This window comes from Abramis brama (assembly GCF_963993115.1).
Source record: "Abramis brama genome assembly, chromosome: 7".
Classification (NCBI taxonomy): domain Eukaryota; kingdom Metazoa; phylum Chordata; class Actinopteri; order Cypriniformes; family Leuciscidae; genus Abramis; species Abramis brama.
Window position 1 is genome coordinate 12,707,361 of NC_139969.1, and position 19,369 is coordinate 12,726,729.

Consider the following 19,369-nt stretch of genomic DNA (forward strand, 5'->3'; position numbering starts at 1 on the left):
TACACCAGATTTCCAAGCTGCTCTTTTCAATACAATGAGAGTGGATCCACCGTGGTCACCTTTCCTAGCTTGAATGTTGTGCTAGGTAACTCTTTTTCCACTCAAGAAAGAAAGTCATACAGGTATAGACAACAATGGCATTTGTGTGTGTGTGTGTGTGTGTGTGTGTGTGTGAACTGTTCCTTTAAGTCATGTTTTGCAGTGTTGTGCAGAGCTGTGTTGTCACTCTCTGACCTGTGCTGTGTCATGCTGTTTGACGGCATCTGTAATTGTGTTTTGCTGTACTGCAGAGGATGGCTCTCTGACACAACAGAATCTCTTTTATCATGGCCTTTCATGTGCTCATCAGCTCATCTCACTGCAGTCATCACCAGCAGGCATGTCCATTATCCAGAGACGCACAACCAGAACACTACATGAACACTCCCTGCTGAAAATAACAGCTTCAGCACAAGCTGCTTCGATATCATCTCTGTAGCTCAAACAGTATATGGCATTTGCAACACATGGGTTCAATTCCTAGGGAATGCATGAACTGATAAAATGTATGCGTTACATGTAATGTAATGTAAAATCTTCCGCCAAATGCATAATGGTTGTAATCTGGTTTAAGAAGACTTTCAAGTGCCCAAAACCTCTCTGAAACTTGCAAAGCAGACCAATTTGAGTAGGCTAGGAGAGCAGCCAAGACCAGAAAAACATATATAGGATTATGATTAAACTGATAATCATGAATATTAACCACAATTGTTCTGAGCTGAGAAATTTCTTTTTACATTTAATCAATTATTGGACTTTCACATAGGCACAAATCAAGAGAACCTCATCTCATATGCAAGGTTGATTTGACATCATCTGGTTTCCTGATTTATTATATTAATTATATACATGAACACACGCTTCCCTCAAAAGCTAGAACAGTGAAATGGACTCTGTGCATGATTGCCTCCGCATTTAGCCTCAGTGACCACCACAACTTCCGGTGCAGTGCATGGATATTGTGAGAAAATGAAATCTTAAGGAAGTGTTACATGACAGGACAAAGCAATATCAGTACGATCCACTTTCACACTAAAGGTCTTTAAAGCTTCTGGAATTTATTACTAAAATGTTATTGTTTAATATAATATAGTAAAATATTATATTTACTATAATAATAACACTTTAATTTGATGGCATCCTTTAGACATTCTGTTGACTATAAGTAATGTTACACCAACATGCCAACTAATTCTCATTAGAGTATCAGTAGACTATTAGAAGACTGTCTGCTTAATATCTGCTAACACTTTATTTTAATAATATTTTATCAGACATTCTCATGACTAAGTAACTTTGCAAGTACATGTCAACTTATTCTACCATCCCTAACGGTATACTAATATTCTACTGAGAGTTATTTGACATGTAGGTGCAACATTACTTACAGTCAACAGAATGTGTTAAAGGGAACCATCAAAATAATGTGTAACCTAATAATATATAATAAACTATATTATGATATAATAATAAATAATACACTATATTATAATATAATTTAATTATTTGTGATCGACAGTTATTAGAAATATGACAGGGTTTGCTACTACCACAAATTGATATGAGAATACTATACCTGAAGCTTACCAGCTCTTTTTAGTAGAAATACATAGGCAGTCGCCTTGAATATAGTCCAATTCTAACATTAAGTAAAATACTTCCAAATTATGTTAATGTTTTTCTATACATTTTTTTTATTGTAGCAGAGAGATTGCATATATGCATTTATTCAGCAACCACAATCGCAAACAATAAAGTTGAGATTCTTGTTTAAATTTATTACAATTCGTCACTGAGAAGGTTTGCTTGCAGATATTGACGCATGCAAGAAAACAGACTGGCTGTATTGCACTTTCATTATGAGCAGAAGTCCAACATGTGTTGTGTTTTCAGATCTTTTTTTTTTTTCTTTTTTTTTTTCAGTGAAGAGAAAGCATGTATCCATTTAAGAGAAAAGTTCTGATTGGGATATTTAAACTCTTGACATCTGGCAACCCAAAGCATGAAAGCTTGTGAAGGCTTGTTACAATTCCAAGACATCAGAAAAGTCAACAGAAAGAAGAAGAAAAAAATACCTTTTTCAGGATAAATAACCTGCGGGACAATATTGCAGACAATTATGCTTAATCAAGATAAGCAAAAATCGTGATCACTGTTACAACACTATTAATCGTGCAGCCCTAGTTTAAACTGTACTTTTTTTTTTTATCAGGGCAACACTTTTGACACTTTTCTTTTCTCAAAGTTGTTTGGGTAAGTTTCTGCTGGATATGTGGAAATGAGTTAATGTTAGATCCAGATTGAATCCAGGCACTCGAGAGTCATGCAGTGCAAGACAGATGTTATCAGTAGCCAAGACAACCCTGCAGACTCATCCCTTAGCTCTGTAGTATTGATCAGAGAGACAGCCTTCTGCTACTGTTCATCCTTCTCTCAAACACCTAGCCTTGCTTTTATTAACACCACTTTCTTTTGAGATTAAACAAAATAAAATGATCATCACACTTTTATAGCACTCGACAACTCTTAAAAAGTACCCTTATGCAAGCTATACTTACAAGTATTCATTCGCTTGAATATTTACTCCCACACTTGCAGCATAATCAATCTATTAAAGACTTTATGAGCTGAAGTTGTAATGTTTTTGACCTTTAGAGCGGTACTCACTGGACTGTGGTGGTTATGTGGAGTTTGCGCAGACCGGGAGTGGGAAACTGCCGAGAGTTGATGTAGGAAACTTTTGTCATGGCTGTGTTGATGTTCTCCAAGTCATCTGCCTCCATGACCAGCACTGACTGAGCCGGGTTGAAGTGGAACTGAGAGGGATCAAGAGAGTGTGAGAATTTTCATAATCAAGAGAGAGAAAAAAAAAACCTTAAAGCAAAGGAGCGACTGAACAAGTCAACACATTTACATATAGACGAATAAATGAGGGCTGGGAATGACTGGTGTCAAAGGATTCTCAAATATATTCAGATGATATTATAGAGATGGACAAAGAATGGAATGCCTATAATCTTTCCATCCAAGGCTTTGCGTATTTGTATGCGTATGTGTGTGTGTGCATGTACCTTTATGCCTTTGCCCAGACTTTCAAGCGAGCTGATGTCCAGGCCCTCCTTGCAAGCCTGCAGGCAGGAGATCACCTTTTGAGTTGCGATCTTCCCAGGTCGGATAGTCAAGCCTGAGAGGCTTCCTCGGAAATACTGTGTGAACCGTGGAGTGGTCACCTCTCCTCCTGTAAACAAACACACTAAAATTTAGGCACACACATACTCATGGTTGCTGGCAAAAAAATATAGTGTACAAAAGCAAAAGACATCTGGAAGCTAAGTGACACTGTGTTTGCATGTGTCAAAATGTCAAAAACACCTCATCTGGCACAATACTGACTCCAGAGGTACAAAGACAAGCCTGTCTACTGAAATGCCTCCATCTGCTCGATTTTAAAAAGAAGTGTTTTTTTTGTATTCTTTGCTGTAAATGGTAACCCACAATCATGTGTGAATGTGATTCAGCAGTTTATCAAAAGAACAAAATTAGATCTGATGGACCAGTTGCATGAAGTCAGTTCATTTATAAAGTCTCTATATAAATGTGTGTGTGTGTATATGTATGTATATATTTATATATGTGTATATATATATATATATATATATATATATATATATATATATATATATATATATATATATATATATATATATATAATCTTTTGTTCGGGCCATTTTGACCCGGATACGATTTTCATTTTCCCAAAAATATTAGTTAATGTTGTCATATTGGTCTAACATTACAAGGTATAACAACTTCCCAAAATTGTTTGGATAATTTCTGTACTTTTTGGGGATTTTTTTTTTTTTTTTTTTTAGCTTGTTACAATCAATCCGTTTCAAAAATAAATACAAAACCTGTACTAATATAAAGAAAACAAGTTGACAAAAAAGATTAAATTCAATATTTGGTAATACCATAGCATAACAAGAGATTTATACTTTTTTGTTTGTTTGCAGGCTGGTCATTTTCGACCGGTAACACCACAAGCATGAGACTTTGTTTCATTTTGTACAAAATAAAAAAGTATTTCAAAGCAAACTTCCCGGTTAAACATTAAAGCACACTAGTGTGAAAAACACGTTGTTTTACATATTTTGTTGAATATTGCCAAAATGATCCACAAATAATGCTTTGTTCACTCAAAACTGAGGTGCATAAGCTCATATCAATGACGCCTATGATTAGTCAGTTCCAAAAAGAAATGCAAAATCTGTCCTAATTGAAAGAAAGCAAGTTGACAAAAAGATTGAATCCAATATGGTGATAATATAGCATAACAGGCATTTTTTAAAAGGCAGGTCATTTTTGACCGGGAAATCAAAGGTGTTACAGGGTTTTCAATATTTTTATAGTTCCTGCAAGCTAGTGCTATATTGATTTTGTTCAGCAAGTAATTCAGCTCAAAACACTTAAATTAAGATAATTTCAGCCTTAAGTGTTGTTGGTTGTTAATCACTTCACATTATTTAAAATCAGCATGAAATAAAAATTCACTGTTCTAAATGCATGTAATTGATCTCAATGTTTTAACTTTTACCTTAATTTTTAATGTTATAAAATGTCATAACTCATTCTTCCAGTGAAACACCAGACTTCTGGTGCAATACATTTATTTCACTTCAACCCTGCAGTTGACAGTTCACTTCAAAGACTGCAAGCTCCATTCAGATCTGCCTCCATCCAATCAACAAACAACAGGTAGAACCAAGTCCCCACCCCCCCAACCTAAATTTTTTTTCTTCGATATTCTGTTTCATTTGAATCTACGTCACAATATAGATGAAAAGATCTGTTGCTACCTTCCATTACATCGCAACTTAAAGAGTTTTTAAACTACAGCTTGACAGTCACGCCTTGTCCTATTAGAATGTTCTTCATTCATCTAACTGATAAATACATGTAATATTTTCATAGTGAATTGCTACTTGTCTTGCATTTATTTGCATTACAAATGGTGATCTGTCTTTTCTTTTCTTTCTTTCCTAAATGACAACATCTTTTATTTATATATATATATATATAAAATAAATAACTGGTCACACTGACCGACTTAATAGGTTCCTCGAATAAAATGAGAGGGCATTTAACACATGCTGTTTTCCCTCCCATATATTCCTCACTGATGAGCTGGCAGATTTGGAGAGTCTAATAGCTCCAGATGCAGTAAATTCTGTCACTCGTAAAGCCTCACAATGAGGGTCTGTGCTTCTGATGCTTAATTGCTTCCGTTTTAAATTATTTAGTTGACAGATGTTATCAATTAAATGTTATTCCACAGATGAAACAGCAGAGGAACATTTGCATTCTCGTTCGTGCTCCCCCTAAAGGACAAAAGCGCTAATGAGACTGCAGTCATCCCATGGCATATAAGAGCTGTCACCGTCACATCTGTATCGATCAGCAGTGGCATAACAGACAATAACAAGCAGAACGCATCCTAAGCGCAGTTTAAAAGACACGGTCATGACCTTACATTTAGATAAGCACATCTGATCTCTTACAACCCAAAATACTGTAATCATATGCTACTGAGACGGTGCAGCTCAGTAATGACCTTATTTATCTCACTTTAAACACAAAATACTGGATTACTTTTTGATCATACTTTTATGGTGCTTTTGAACGCAACTTTTACAAAAAAGAAGAATTTACATTTATGGAAGAAATATTTTTCTTTTTTCTTTCTTAAAACTACCGTTTAAAATCTTAGGAATTTTAATTTATTTATTTTTTTAAAGAAAGTGATATTTTTATTCAGCAAGCATGCATTAAATTGATCAAAAATGAAAGCGAAGACATTATCATGATACTTAAGATTTCATTTTCAAACAAATACAGTTTTTTATCTATCAAAGAATCCTGAAAAAGACACCATCACAGTTTTCACGCTTCATTAGCAGCACAACCATTTTTAACTTAAATGATGATGATAATAATAATAATAATAATAATAATAATAATAATAATACATTTCTTGAGCATTTTAGAATTATTTATTAAGGATTGTGTGACTCCTGAAGTAATGGCTGCTTTAAAAATAAAATGCTACTATATTTTAAAATGCAAATGTAAATCTATTTTTGATCAATTAAAATGCAGAATTGTAAACATAAGATGCTTCTTTTAAAAAAATCGTACTAATCTCCAAGTTTCAAACAGTAGTGTATAACTTCACTCCTATTGCCGAAAAAGTATGTTTAGAGCATTATTACATTAAACACATAAATTACACGAGGCATCAGTCAATGTCCTAACGAAGCTCTAGAAAAAACGAAGAAAATCCTATTTGATGTCTTGTGAAGACAATGGCCACCAAACCCCATTTCTACCTCGAAGAAGACAAGGATCTCAATTTGGCCTGAACAAATACTATCCTCGCTTTCCATTATGAGGTGGCTTGTCGTTACATTGTTGATTGCACAGAGTGAAAATGGACAGGGTGCGAGAAGCAATCTGGACCGCTAATAGCTTGAAAAGTTATCAGTTGCGGTTTAGTGGAGCTTAGACCAGCTTCAGTGGGATGTAATAGCAAGTGAACTTGTCCTCAATTCAGGGTCTCTTAATCCTAACTATGGGTCTCTTGTAAAAAAAAAAAAAAAGAAACAGAAAAAAAGAAACAGAAAAAAAGATTCACAATTCAAAAAAAGATTCAAAGCCAGAAAAGAAGAGAAAATAATCCCCAATCAGCACGGATGAAAAGAAATGTAAAATGGTGCTGAAAGTCATAACTTTAGGACCTCGCCGCCTAAAACAATGATTTAGCCGTGACTTCATTCCCTCCGAGCCTTGTTCAATTATTTAGCTCATGAAAGCGATGTTAAGGACAGTCTCTCCATTCAAATGCGATCATTAGCTCCATTTCAAAAGGCTGAAACTGACAGGCCGTGTTTCTTTTTTGATGTTTTCACGCCTGAGTCTCTTTGATTAAATGAGGAATCAGGGTAGCCTGGGGCCAAACACATCGCCTCTCTCTTGGTATTCGAACCACCACTGCTGTGTTCACACTGTCATATCAATAATGTAGATATCTCTTAGTCACATCCTCTCAGTCTCACTCTCATGCATGAGACTATCTGATCACATCTCAAAATTGGTAGATGCCGATTCATCAATTCCTGCGTCAGGGCAGTACAAACCACAGTTATGCCACCATTTCAATTTATCCTCCTTTTCAAATGGTAATCAAAACAACAGCTCTTTCATAGTCTCACCTTGCCAGCAGGCACCTACGGTTAGCTGGACATCGATCTCAGAAGGGTGGATGGGCCAGTCGTCTGTCACAAGGTAGGGTTCGTACGTCACTCCGTCCACGAAGAGCGTCACTGAAGGAAACTCCACATTTATGACGTAGTAATGCCACTCTTTGTCACAGATCTGGAGACGAGAAATAGAACAAATTTAGTATGTTTGTTCATGGTACAATGTTCATAATCACTACCTGACCAATTGGTCGACCTATAATTGGGTTAAACCTGACCCAATAGGATTCACTTCTTAGAGACATGTTTTTGTGTACATACAAAATGGAAAAATAAAACAGGATTCTAAACATGTTGTATAAAGTTACATTTTCATTAAATTAACACGTCATCGTCTTGAAGGTCATCTGAAACATGATCTAAAATCATTTTAAAATAATAAAATGAATAAATGTCTTATCTAATCTCTTATCAGCTACTTGATTGATCCATCATGACTTATCCATTCTAGTTAAAATTCAAATTAAAACTTTCCCAGAATCCTGTCTGGGTCACTCCAAACTCCAAACTAGAAATAGGACACACTGTTCTATATAGAAGGAACATTTACAGTGAGACCATCGGTTTGTGTTCTTATCTGAACGATATCTGTGATTCTATAGCTTAATCTATAGTTAATCAACGTTCACGTTTACATGTCCTTAATGACACTGAAATTTAACTTAATTTGCCTTCATTAGCTATACTATTCATCATTTGTCATATGTCCTACCAAATTAATTGGATATAATTATGAGCAGACGCTAATTATAGGAACTTAGGCTGCGTTTACACTTGGCATTAACATGCGACCTGTATCCGGATGTTGTCCACATACGCATGGAAAAGACAAGTGTAAACGCGCGTCTGATCGGAATGTTATCCGTGTCCGTATCAGCGTGTCCAGGTTCGGAGGTAGTCGAGGACGCATTGTGATCGGATCTCAGTGTAATGTAAACGCAATCCAGCCATCGTGTCTGCATTCACAGGTGGACTTCACACAAAACCCCACCCACTGTCATTATTCCCCCTCCTCTCTCCGGAACTGAGAGCCGTGTGGTTTTGCGATACAGTCGAGTGCGAAGTACATCGCAAATATACTGAAATGTTTGCTTTCGCACCCTAAAGTTGCAGAACCATCGGAAAGCGAGATCCGATCTGTGATCCAGATACAGAAGCCACTTGATGTGGACAGGTGTAAACACACCATGTCCTGATTGGCTTATGATTCGATCTGCTTGATCGGATCACGGTGATCGCATGTTAATGCCAAGTGTAAACGCTGCCAAAGATTTTAGTACGAGAAACATCAGATCACTTTACTTATCAATGCAAACCAATCAGAGCCATTTAAAGTTCCTCTACACTTCATTATTGATTTATTTTCTAGCATTTACACAGTTAACACCTTTAGGCATTATTAACGGACAATGTCTTACTTTTTTTTGCATCAGCACCACATTAAGATCCCAAAATTAACTTTTTCTTGAGACATTTTATTCCATTTTGTTGTCTAAGAATACACCCATGTGTACATGTGAGCGGCCCCTAAGAAATAAAAATGAGTGACACTTCGAAAAATCAATGAAATCTTAATTTCATTAAGATTAAATCTGCCACCTACAGGCAATGAATGGTGATTATCAGTGCAGACATAATTTCATAATGATAATTTTCTAGTATCGTGCAGTAAACATGTTTATGCATACTCCACACGCTTGTGTGCTGTCAAGGAGAGCACCATATAGAACTGAAGATGCCTGGGTGGATGTTGCTGAGCTACTGCAGAGGGGAGTTAATGGAGAGATGAGCCAGGTCTCCAGAGAGAAGCGCTCTCCCTCTCTCTCTCGCTCTCTCTCTAACTCTCTCACCGCTGCCTCTGGGGACAGATCTCACTCCACACCTCTATTCCCCTCTTTCTCTTATCTCTCCTTTTCTAGAATAGATATTCTCTTTATCTCCATCTCACTAGACTCTTCAAAAAGCTCTCTATTTGTCCATTCTTTTGGAAGCAATCTTACTCTATCAGCCTAACCTTTTTCTGCCCTTTCCAATGTCACACACATGCACACAACAGACACACACACATACTCACATACTCAACACAAAGTGCCATTCAGTGCCATATTTTCTCGTTTGGGCACTTGATTTGAGATCCAGGACCAAAAGATCCAGATCCAGACCCTTAATTCTTGGGAATTAAGAAACTAAAACTGTCAATTAAATGAAATTTCTTCGTCATTACTGGCTGTCATTGTCAGTTGGCTTAAAAAAATAGGCTAGGATTTAAACCCCTTGCACTTACAATTCAGGTCTATATCTGACCTAGGTATACTAAAAATATAATATAATATAATATAATATAATATAATATAATATAATATAATATAATATAATATAATATAATATAATATAATATAACATAACATAATATAACATAATATAATATAATATAATATAATATATAAACACAATGTAATATTTAACCCTCGTTGTACGCAGCACCCGTTTTTACAATGCGATTGACTGTTTTATCTAAAGATTTAGGTTGTAATTGGGATGGAATACCTGTATTATAAAAAGAGAGCAGAAATTATAATTATGTGTAGCTAAGCTATTAAAGAAAAAAAGACTCTTCAAAAAGTCTCCAGAAATAAAACTGTGAAAATAAGCTCATGCAATTTCGATTTCTGCAACGTCCAGTGTGTCAGTGAGGCATGAAAACAACAGCATTAGCGCTGGTTAATTTAACAGCTCATGCAACGTCTCTCAAAAACGGGTCTTCTGTTCAGAGTATGAAAACGAATAGTCTGCAGTGTGTGAACATGTGGACAACACTCAAAGTGTGTTAATTGCAACGTAATTCTGTGCAAATAGGCAGAAGAGTTCATCAAATTCATCAATGAGACAGGCATTTCCACTATTAATCAGTTAATTTATCAGTTAATAGTGAATTTCCTTACTGCATCTAAACTAAGAATGTGCAAAACTACATAACAGACGTGTGTTTCTTAGGGGCCATTTACAACTTTTAAAACTAGATAAAGCACAACAGAAACATCTATCTATCTATCTATCTATCTATCTATCTATCTATCTATCTATCTATCTATCTATCTATCTATACACACACATATATATATATATATATATATATATATATATACACACACTCACCTAAAGGATTATTAGGAACACCTGTTCAATTTCTCATTAATGCAATTATCTAATCAACCAATCACATGGCAGTTGCTTCAATGCATTTAGGGGTGTGGTCCTGGTCAAGACAATCTCCTGAACTCCAAACTGAATGTCAGAATGGGAAAGAAAGATGATTTAAGCAATTTTGAGCGTGGCATGGTTGTTGGTGCCAGACGGGCCGGTCTGAGTATTTCACAATCTGCTCAGTTACTGGGATTTTCACGCACAACCATTTCGAGGGTTTACAAAGAATGGTGTGAAAAGGGAAAAACATCCAGTATGCGGCAGTCCTGTGGGCGAAAATGCCTTGTTGATGCTAGAGGTCAGAGGAGAATGGGCCGACTGATTCAAGCTGTTAGAAGAGCAACTTTGACTGAAATAACCACTCGTTACAACCGAGGTATGCAGCAAAGCATTTGTGAAGCCACAACACGCACAACCTTGAGGCGGATGGGCTACAACAGCAGAAGACCCCACCGGGTACCACTCATCTCCACTACAAATAGGAAAAAGAGGCTACAATTTGCACGAGCTCACCAAAATTGGACAGTTGAAGACTGGAAAAATGTTGCCTGGTCTGATGAGTCTCGATTTCTGTTGAGACATTCAGATGGTAGAGTCAGAATTTGGCGTAAACAGAATGAGAACATGGATCCATCATGCCTTGTTACCACTGTGCAGGCTGGTGGTGGTGGTGTAATGGTGTGGGGGATGTTTTCTTGGCACACTTTAGGCCCCTTAGTGCCAATTGGGCATCGTTTAAATGCCACGGCCTACCTGAGCATTGTTTCTGACCATGTCCATCCCTTTATGACCACCATGTACCCATCCTCTGATGGCTACTTCCAGCAGGATAATGCACCATGTCACAAAGCTTGAATCATTTCAAATTGGTTTCTTGAACATGACAATGAGTTCACTGTACTAAAATGGCCCCCACAGTCACCAGATCTCAACCCAATAGAGCATCTTTGGGATGTGGTGGAACGGGAGCTTCGTGCCCTGGATGTGCATCCCACAAATCTCCATCAACTGCAAGATGCTATCCTATCAATATGGGCCAACATTTCTAAAGAATGCTTTCAGCACCTTGTTGAATCAATGCCACATAGAATTAAGGCAGTTCTGAAGGCTAAAGGGGGTCAAACACAGTATTAGTATGGTGTTCCTAATAATCCTTTAGGTGAGTGTATATATACATATATGTATATATATGTATGTATATACATATACATGTATATACATATACATACATACATACATACATACATACATACATACAGGGCCTGAAATTAACACCCGACCACACGCCAAATGCGGGTGAATTCTGCAATTGGCGGGTAACACTGTCAATCTACCTGCCACATTGGCAGGTAGCCAATGAGAATCGACCCTTCGCGGGGAGTTTGATTGACGGCGATCTGGCCAATCATAATCCGCCGAATCCGCCTTTTTTTGACCGACAAAGCAGTCAGGAGAGTTCAACGTTGGATGATTTGAACTTGAAAAAACGGAGTGTACTAAGTAGGCCTACTGACATCTTTCCGCAGTTAAAACTACATTCCTTCTTATGTTCATTCATGTTTATTTGATGCTATAAATTAACTAGAAGGAAGAGATGATCGGTTCACGAGCAGCTTTAACTGAGGCACCACAGCGATCTGTCAAGACACATTACAGAGCCAAAAAACGGTATTGTCTAAATTTCTTTAAAAATGACCAAATTTTAACGTTGAGACTTTGTTTAATATCAAAAGTAACCTGGACTGTCTTGTCTGTCAGTGTGTTGTCAGTGTCTCTGCTGCGCGATGTGTTTTTCATTGCATGAGATCATGGTTTGGCGTGAGCGCGGTGTAGCTTGCCGGACATAGCAACAGTAACTAAAGGGGCCGGGTCTTTGCGTTGTTTTTTTGTTTTTTTTTGCAACTGTTGTTCTTTGACATTTAAACGAAGTCAGCCATTTCGTTGGATTTTAGCTAAAAATGTGGCGGCACATTACTGGAGTACAGAAAGCATCTGTGAAAGCAGCGCAGTTTGAGTGTTTCGGAACGTATATGTGATCGGAGAGAACGATGAGGCCCTTCTCTGACCACGTTTGAATAATATGTGAGTTAAGTATTAAACTGTTGGTGAGATGAGATGAGATAATGCAACGCTGACATAAGCTACATTACAATGACAGTTGCACAGATGTTGGGAGTTGGGAACCGGTGAGAAAATGCCTACCCGGTAACTTTACCAGTAATAACAATATTAATTTAGTTCTGCTTAACGGTTCCTGAACGCTGTAACTAACAGCTGCCCAGCCATCAACACAGCCGCGTGTGATTTGTTTACATACGAGCTGCACTAGGTCTTTATCTGTATTCTAAGAGTCATTATTACTTGTAAGGATCTCGTTAATAACTTGACAGCACTTAAATGTGTATTCTTACAAGTTAAAGAACAAATGTTTGTGCAATTCCTTTTTTTTTCACCTTTCATGAGGCCAAAAAAAAAAAAAAAAAACTGGCTGGTAAAAAGGCACTGTGGCGGGTGGATTTTTAAATCCACCTGCCACAGTGGCTGGTGGTCAGAAAAGTTAACTTCAGGCCCTGCATACATACATATATATATATATATATATATATATATATATATATATATATATGTATGAGAGTAAGAGTTATATAAGAGTTTAACTTAATTGTTGTCACCCAAAAGAAAGAACCAATTCTGAACTGCCTGAAATAATTTGTCAGTTATTCCAGTCTTACTTTATGTAACACATTTGCATAATGCCCACCTTTGGTCTTCATTGGCTGTCTGTGAACAACATCTGTTTTGACCCACTCTCAAACACTAGTTGTACAGTAGCTGAGGCCTGCGAGAGCTTGGTTCGTGTTTTCAGCATGTCGAGACGATGCGGTTTTTAACAGTCTCTGCATGTGAAAAGTAATTGCATTAATTCATATTTTTTATATGAGTTGTCTCTGACATGAGTTTTAAAGCACCGCTGTAAAAAAACAAAAAAACAACAACTAAGGAATAACTAACAAATAAGTCTAAAACTAATTATCATCACTAACTTATTGGTTGACCACTTTACCCATATGTATTTTAATCAGATTGATATTGCTTTCGACTGCCATTTACAACAGCGTTGATGGCATGTCAACCTCTGCAGACTCTATCCGGTCTCGTCCTCATTACATGTCCGTCGAGGAACATACAGAACACGGCTCTGTGTGAGAGTGTGCATGCTTTGCTGCTAATGAAAAACACACATGAAGCATTAATCTTTGCCTGACAGGAGATGATTTTGGCTGTTTCAGCACACAAAGGCACACGCCGCCAAGGATTAAAACATGCTTACATTTGGCCTCCTCCACCCCCACCACTCGCTCGCTCTTCACAATTTTGTATTTTTTATTTTGCTGCACAATTTTTTAATCTGTTCCCTTGTCAACAAATTGCATCCACGACCTTCAGAGCAAACAAATAAATGAGAGTGTGACAATAAGCGAGAGCTGGAACACAAATCACACCTAGAACTTTACGTCTCTCTACATGCACAGGCGTCATTGTGTCATGTTGGCTGCAGGAGAGAAATGCCTCGCAGGCTGCGGCGGTACAGGCCTGTTCCTCATTCAACATTAATGCATTGTATTCGCAGGCTTGTGCTGTTGCCTCAGATAACGTTCGCAATACACTGCATGAGACGCTGGTCTCTAACAAAGGTTGATATATATTGATGTACATTGATGTACAAGACGACTGCCCTGCACAATTTATTTAATACGTTTTCATTTTATTTCTTGAATATCTGAGATATATATATATATATATATATATATATATATATATATATATATATATATATATATATATATTTATAAATAATTATGCAAGCATTTTATGTTACATGGAGCCTTCATTTCATTTTAAACATTTTTTAAAATTTACTTCTTTTTTTTTACAAAAAAGCAACAACATGATGAACAACATATGAATATTGTGAAAGTTGTAATGCTTTTGATTTAGTAATAATGGAATGAAAGCATAAGGACAGATGTAGTATTATCTCTGATTTAAACATCAGTAGCAAAAACATAGTTAATTCATTTAATGAATCAGTTCTTTGATTAAAAGACCCGTTTGTGTCGTCATATTAAAAAAATTATTACGGAAGTCTCCATGTGGCAATTTTTATATAATAAAATATATTCGAAAAAACTTAAGTTTAATATTTTCATATTTGAAAAAGTTTTAAGTCTTACATATACATATAACACAGGGCTACTTTAAAGTTTGTGCTGGAAAGGGTTCAAATATGCAGAAGATGCTGGAAAACTGAAGACTTTTCGGGACCGGGAGGATTCTTCTGAAGAACATTGGGCAGATTAACTGCTCGGGACAAACAAGGGACATCCATCAAGAAACAAACAAAAAAAAACTTGTGGATCATTCAGGTAACGACAAACATATTAAAGTGGTCATATAATGCCATTTTTGTACAAGCTAATTTGATTGTTTAGGGTCTTAATTAAAAGCTTGTAATATACTTTAATTAAAAATTCTCATTAGTATTGTAAGAAAACACTCATTTTACCTGGTCAAAAACAGCTCTGTTTTCAGCACACAGTTTAAGTGCATGTGTCTTTAAATGATAATGAGCTTTGCTCACCCCGCCCCTCTGTTCTGTGCGTACACCGTTTGTAACACAATAACACAATAACCATAACGCGTTGTTCATTATAAACGTGGGATTATGAATTATATTGAGAACGTCATACATAGAAAACATGCCGTAATGTACCCTGAGTGTAAACAGCCACATTCATTGTGAAGCGTGCAGCAAGCGATTTGCAAAGATTAATATAAATATTAATATAAAGGTTAATAAAACGTTACACTCACTTCAGTTATTCTGGAGGAACATGAATAGTTGGTACCGATCCTTTTTTCAGAAGCAGCTTCTTAGCAAAACCAGCTTTATAACGTTACTGACCCTCGTTTGTAAACTGGTGTGTGAAATGATTCGCGCAAACATGAAAGCATTGACTGTGGGGAATATTCCCTTCGAAAACAAATTCAGCCACTGCGTCTTCAGCGGTTCGGATTTAGGAACATCAAAATGACTGCTGTGTTCCTTATTACACCCAAGAACAGAACACCACAATCGATTAGACGCCATTCTGCTCATAGACAGTGCTCCAGCGTATCAACAATGACCGCGCCGGTCCGCGCGGACTATGATTGACAGCTCGCTCACGAGCGAGGGCGGGTCTGTGTTGAAACGCTGCTGTCAATCAACAATCGTGGGAGGGGCGTCGATTTTGTGACGTCACAATCGAACGGCTTGATTTGAGATGGGGGAAAACATATAAGAAGATTAAAAAAAAACACTGGATGGATTTTTATCATTTTATGATGGTTGTGTACAGGCACTGCCAACACACATTTCAGTACAATCAACTTGTAAAAGTGCATGTACCATTATATGACCCCTTTAAGAATCAAGGGTACATAAACTTTTGAACTGGGTCATTTTTATACATTCAGCTATTTTTTTTTTTTTTTGCCTTGTGGACTATATGTAAACATCTTTTATGTAAAATATCTTATTCAGGACAGTACTAAATAAAAAATAACATGCATTTTGTATGATCCCTCTTGTTTTGTTAAAATTATTCATAAATTCTGCAAGGGGTTCACAAACTTTCAAGCAGCACTGTATATAAATGAATCACCCAGCACTGCCCGTAATTTCCAGTATTTGTACAATAAAATGCTCTATAGAAATTCCCTCCCCTGAAATCACATAGCAAAGCAAATTATGGCCCTTCAATATGTCACATCCTGATTTCTTGTTTCCATAGGTCATCCCGTCAACACTGGGGAAAAAAGAAACACTGCACTCATTTCAGGGAAAATAAATATCAAGACACCTTGTATGTTGTCACAAGGATGTAAAATATTACATATTATCACGCCTTTGTTATTTCACCCATGTCTACCTATAACTAACAGTCGCACAGTGTATAATAACGCTCTCTCACAGCTCCTGGAATGCCGCCATGTCCTTCTTCAAAGGGAGAGAGGTGCCAAGAAATTTTTAAAGAATAAATGGCTACCGCAAAAAAACTTTCCAGCGTTGGCATTTAATCATGGAGTCCAGGGACTCTAACTGTGAGCTGACTAGGGAGGTGCAATTCAAGGTTTAATTATTTCTTTGATTGAACAGAAGATTAGGCTAATTTTAGGTGCTGCATTATCTGTTCCATCATCTGCTCCCTCAAATGGCCTTGTGGGGGGGACGATTTGTTCTATATATGGAATGGCAAAAATTAAAGTGAAGAAGTGCTTTTTCTCTCCTTTCTTTTTTGGAGGTGTAGATATACATCTCATAATTGATTACTAGTAAGAAACCTTTGCAAATCGGTAGACAGAGATAAAGCTCATAGAGTGTCGCGTGGGGAAAGATCTTCGGATAGCAGTATTGCTGTTCCCATTGCCCTCATGCAAGTCAGTTAAGGGCATTCTGGGTAATTGATTAGGGAAGTTTGTTGCTGTGCCAAGTAGCACATGCTTGGCTCTGTTATCCACACACCTGCCTCCTCATCAACCAGGAATGCTACCATTGGAACCATAAGGAGATCTTCGAGACACCTGTGCAATGATACTCTCTTACAGCCGTTATTCACCACGACAGATGGAGCTCAGCCAGACGCTCATACATGACTGGGACATCCCTACTGAATTAGACGCTGTACCTCTAACTGAGAAAGTCAATGAAAGAGACACTTTTAACCACCCACTTTCAAATGAAGGTCTAGCCTCGGTGGCCTATAGGCTGTGACAAGTAGAAGACAAACACTGCAATTTGCTGATTGCAACCACACACATGAAAGTTCTTTGGCCGAGATGAAACGAGAGAGATTGGTGACTAATCCAGCAGAGCAGGTTTAAGATCTGCAGTGGGCCGTGATATTGGTTGTGCTATCTAAGTGGCTCCTGATGTATATGTGGATGGAGGGTCTGAATGTGGCTTTAGTCGCAGCAGGGAACGTTCAGTAAGGGTAAGAGAGAAAGACAGACAAAGAAAGTGGACAATGCTGTGTGTTTGATTTGTTTTAACTGACTTTATCTTTAAACTTTATATCCTTGTCAGTGGGCAATTTTGGAATAATTTCAATAGGAATCCAGGTGAACAGGAACTGTGTGAGTGCTAAAAATTTCCCCATGCAGAATTTGTAATGGGTTCAAGTTGGTCACATGGATTCACCGGGTTGACCAACAGAAAGTGTTGAAGTGGTGCTTCATACATTGCTACACTATTGACAATAGACAATGGATCTTTTTATCAACGAAATTGCTCTAACTTGACCTCATGCAACTTAAGACTAATAAACACTATAGTTAAGTTAGTAGTTTTACTAATTTTAATTACAGTAGTTACTTCTCAACACAGGTAACTAGAGTAATACTTCAAAGAGAATTACTAGAGTCTCCTAATGAGATTTTACTTTTTGCCACATAACCACAACTTGAGACAACTTCTCATGTCAGAATCAAACCTCAAATGAGATATAAACCCAAGACACAATGAAGAGTGACAATTCAATTTCCCCTCCTCTCCAGTGCCACCTAAAATACACACTATACACACATACAAAAAGAGTGAAAGGACAATAGCAAATCACATGTACTAGTCTACTACTGACAATATTTTCCAGTATGTTGTATAATATTCATTACTACTACTACTACTACTAATAATAATAATAGTAAGTACCTTGGATAAGGCAAACAATTAATGTCAATTAAATTACTTTGGGTTAAAATTATAGTTATGAATTATAACGTAATTATACCTATTAACAATAAAACAAAATGAAATAAAATAGTAAAAAGTTTAAATAAAAAAAAAGGTTTAATTTATATGCTTTAGAAAATGTAACCAGAAATTATATAAAAGCATAAGCCAGTTAAATTTATTATAATTGCAGAACAACTCAAGTAGCTTGGTTATATCTGAGAGTACTGAGAGTGCATAAATGTGTTCACGTTTCATAGTGAAGAATGCAATTTTGGAAATATCACACCCCTGAACTGAAACTGAAAATGGGAAATATTCCACTTGAAACGGGCTGTTTTATCAACTGTGCTACAGAAAATCTCAATATACTATTTTGCACATAAATAAATCCATAACCCACTCAAAAAGTGCTAGGGCATCATCCCAGTAGTTTGGGTGTTCATTTATGCCATTAACTGATCTACCATTTCAGAGTTTCTGATACTCCACCACAGCTGGAAATCCCTGATAGATTTCTTTGGGACTCTATGACTTTCTCAGTATTCATCAGGTTGTTTGGAGCAAGATTGCAATTCTACTCTTAAACCTTGTTTATCAAGGTAATTTAGTTCACGCAGAGGTCACAATTCAACAGTGAAAACAACCAAGCACCATAAACACAGACCTAATGAGCCAAAGACCCAAAACACGTCGATCATGGAAAATATGGCGACCAGCGTGGCGGCATTAGGTCATGATTAAGACGCAAAAGTGTTGTGACTGAAATCTGACACATCTTGCTGTGTGCAGCAGCGGATGTTTTTAGCGGGTGTTGTTTGTTCAGCGGCAGGCATGCTAACAGAGGTGGCGATGGGCCTGCGGTACTCTGGAAGGTGACTATAAATTACAGGCTGACAGAGTGAGTAATTATAGCAGGAATTAGACCGTGCCCTCCGGGGACAAAAGTCAACTAAAGAGTGACCTCTCCCAAGCTTCCCAATTTGGAGCCTACGCTGTGTAAATTAATCTATCTGCAGCCCAGGGAAGGAGCAAA

The 19,369-nt window shown here is 37.1% G+C and overlaps 1 protein-coding gene across 1 annotated transcript in view; it reads right to left on the minus strand.

Moving 5' to 3' along the window:
• The window catches only part of clstn2a (calsyntenin 2a), a 223,816-nt gene that overhangs the window by 11,282 nt on the left and 193,165 nt on the right, over nt 1-19,369 (minus strand). Inside the window, exons 9-11 of the mRNA XM_084119337.1 lie at nt 7,308-7,470; nt 3,111-3,277; nt 2,707-2,855 (exon numbers count right to left, since the gene is read on the minus strand). Coding sequence (XP_083975463.1) covers nt 2,707-2,855; nt 3,111-3,277; nt 7,308-7,470 — 479 coding nt within the window. The remainder of the gene's footprint in view (nt 1-2,706; nt 2,856-3,110; nt 3,278-7,307; nt 7,471-19,369) is intronic.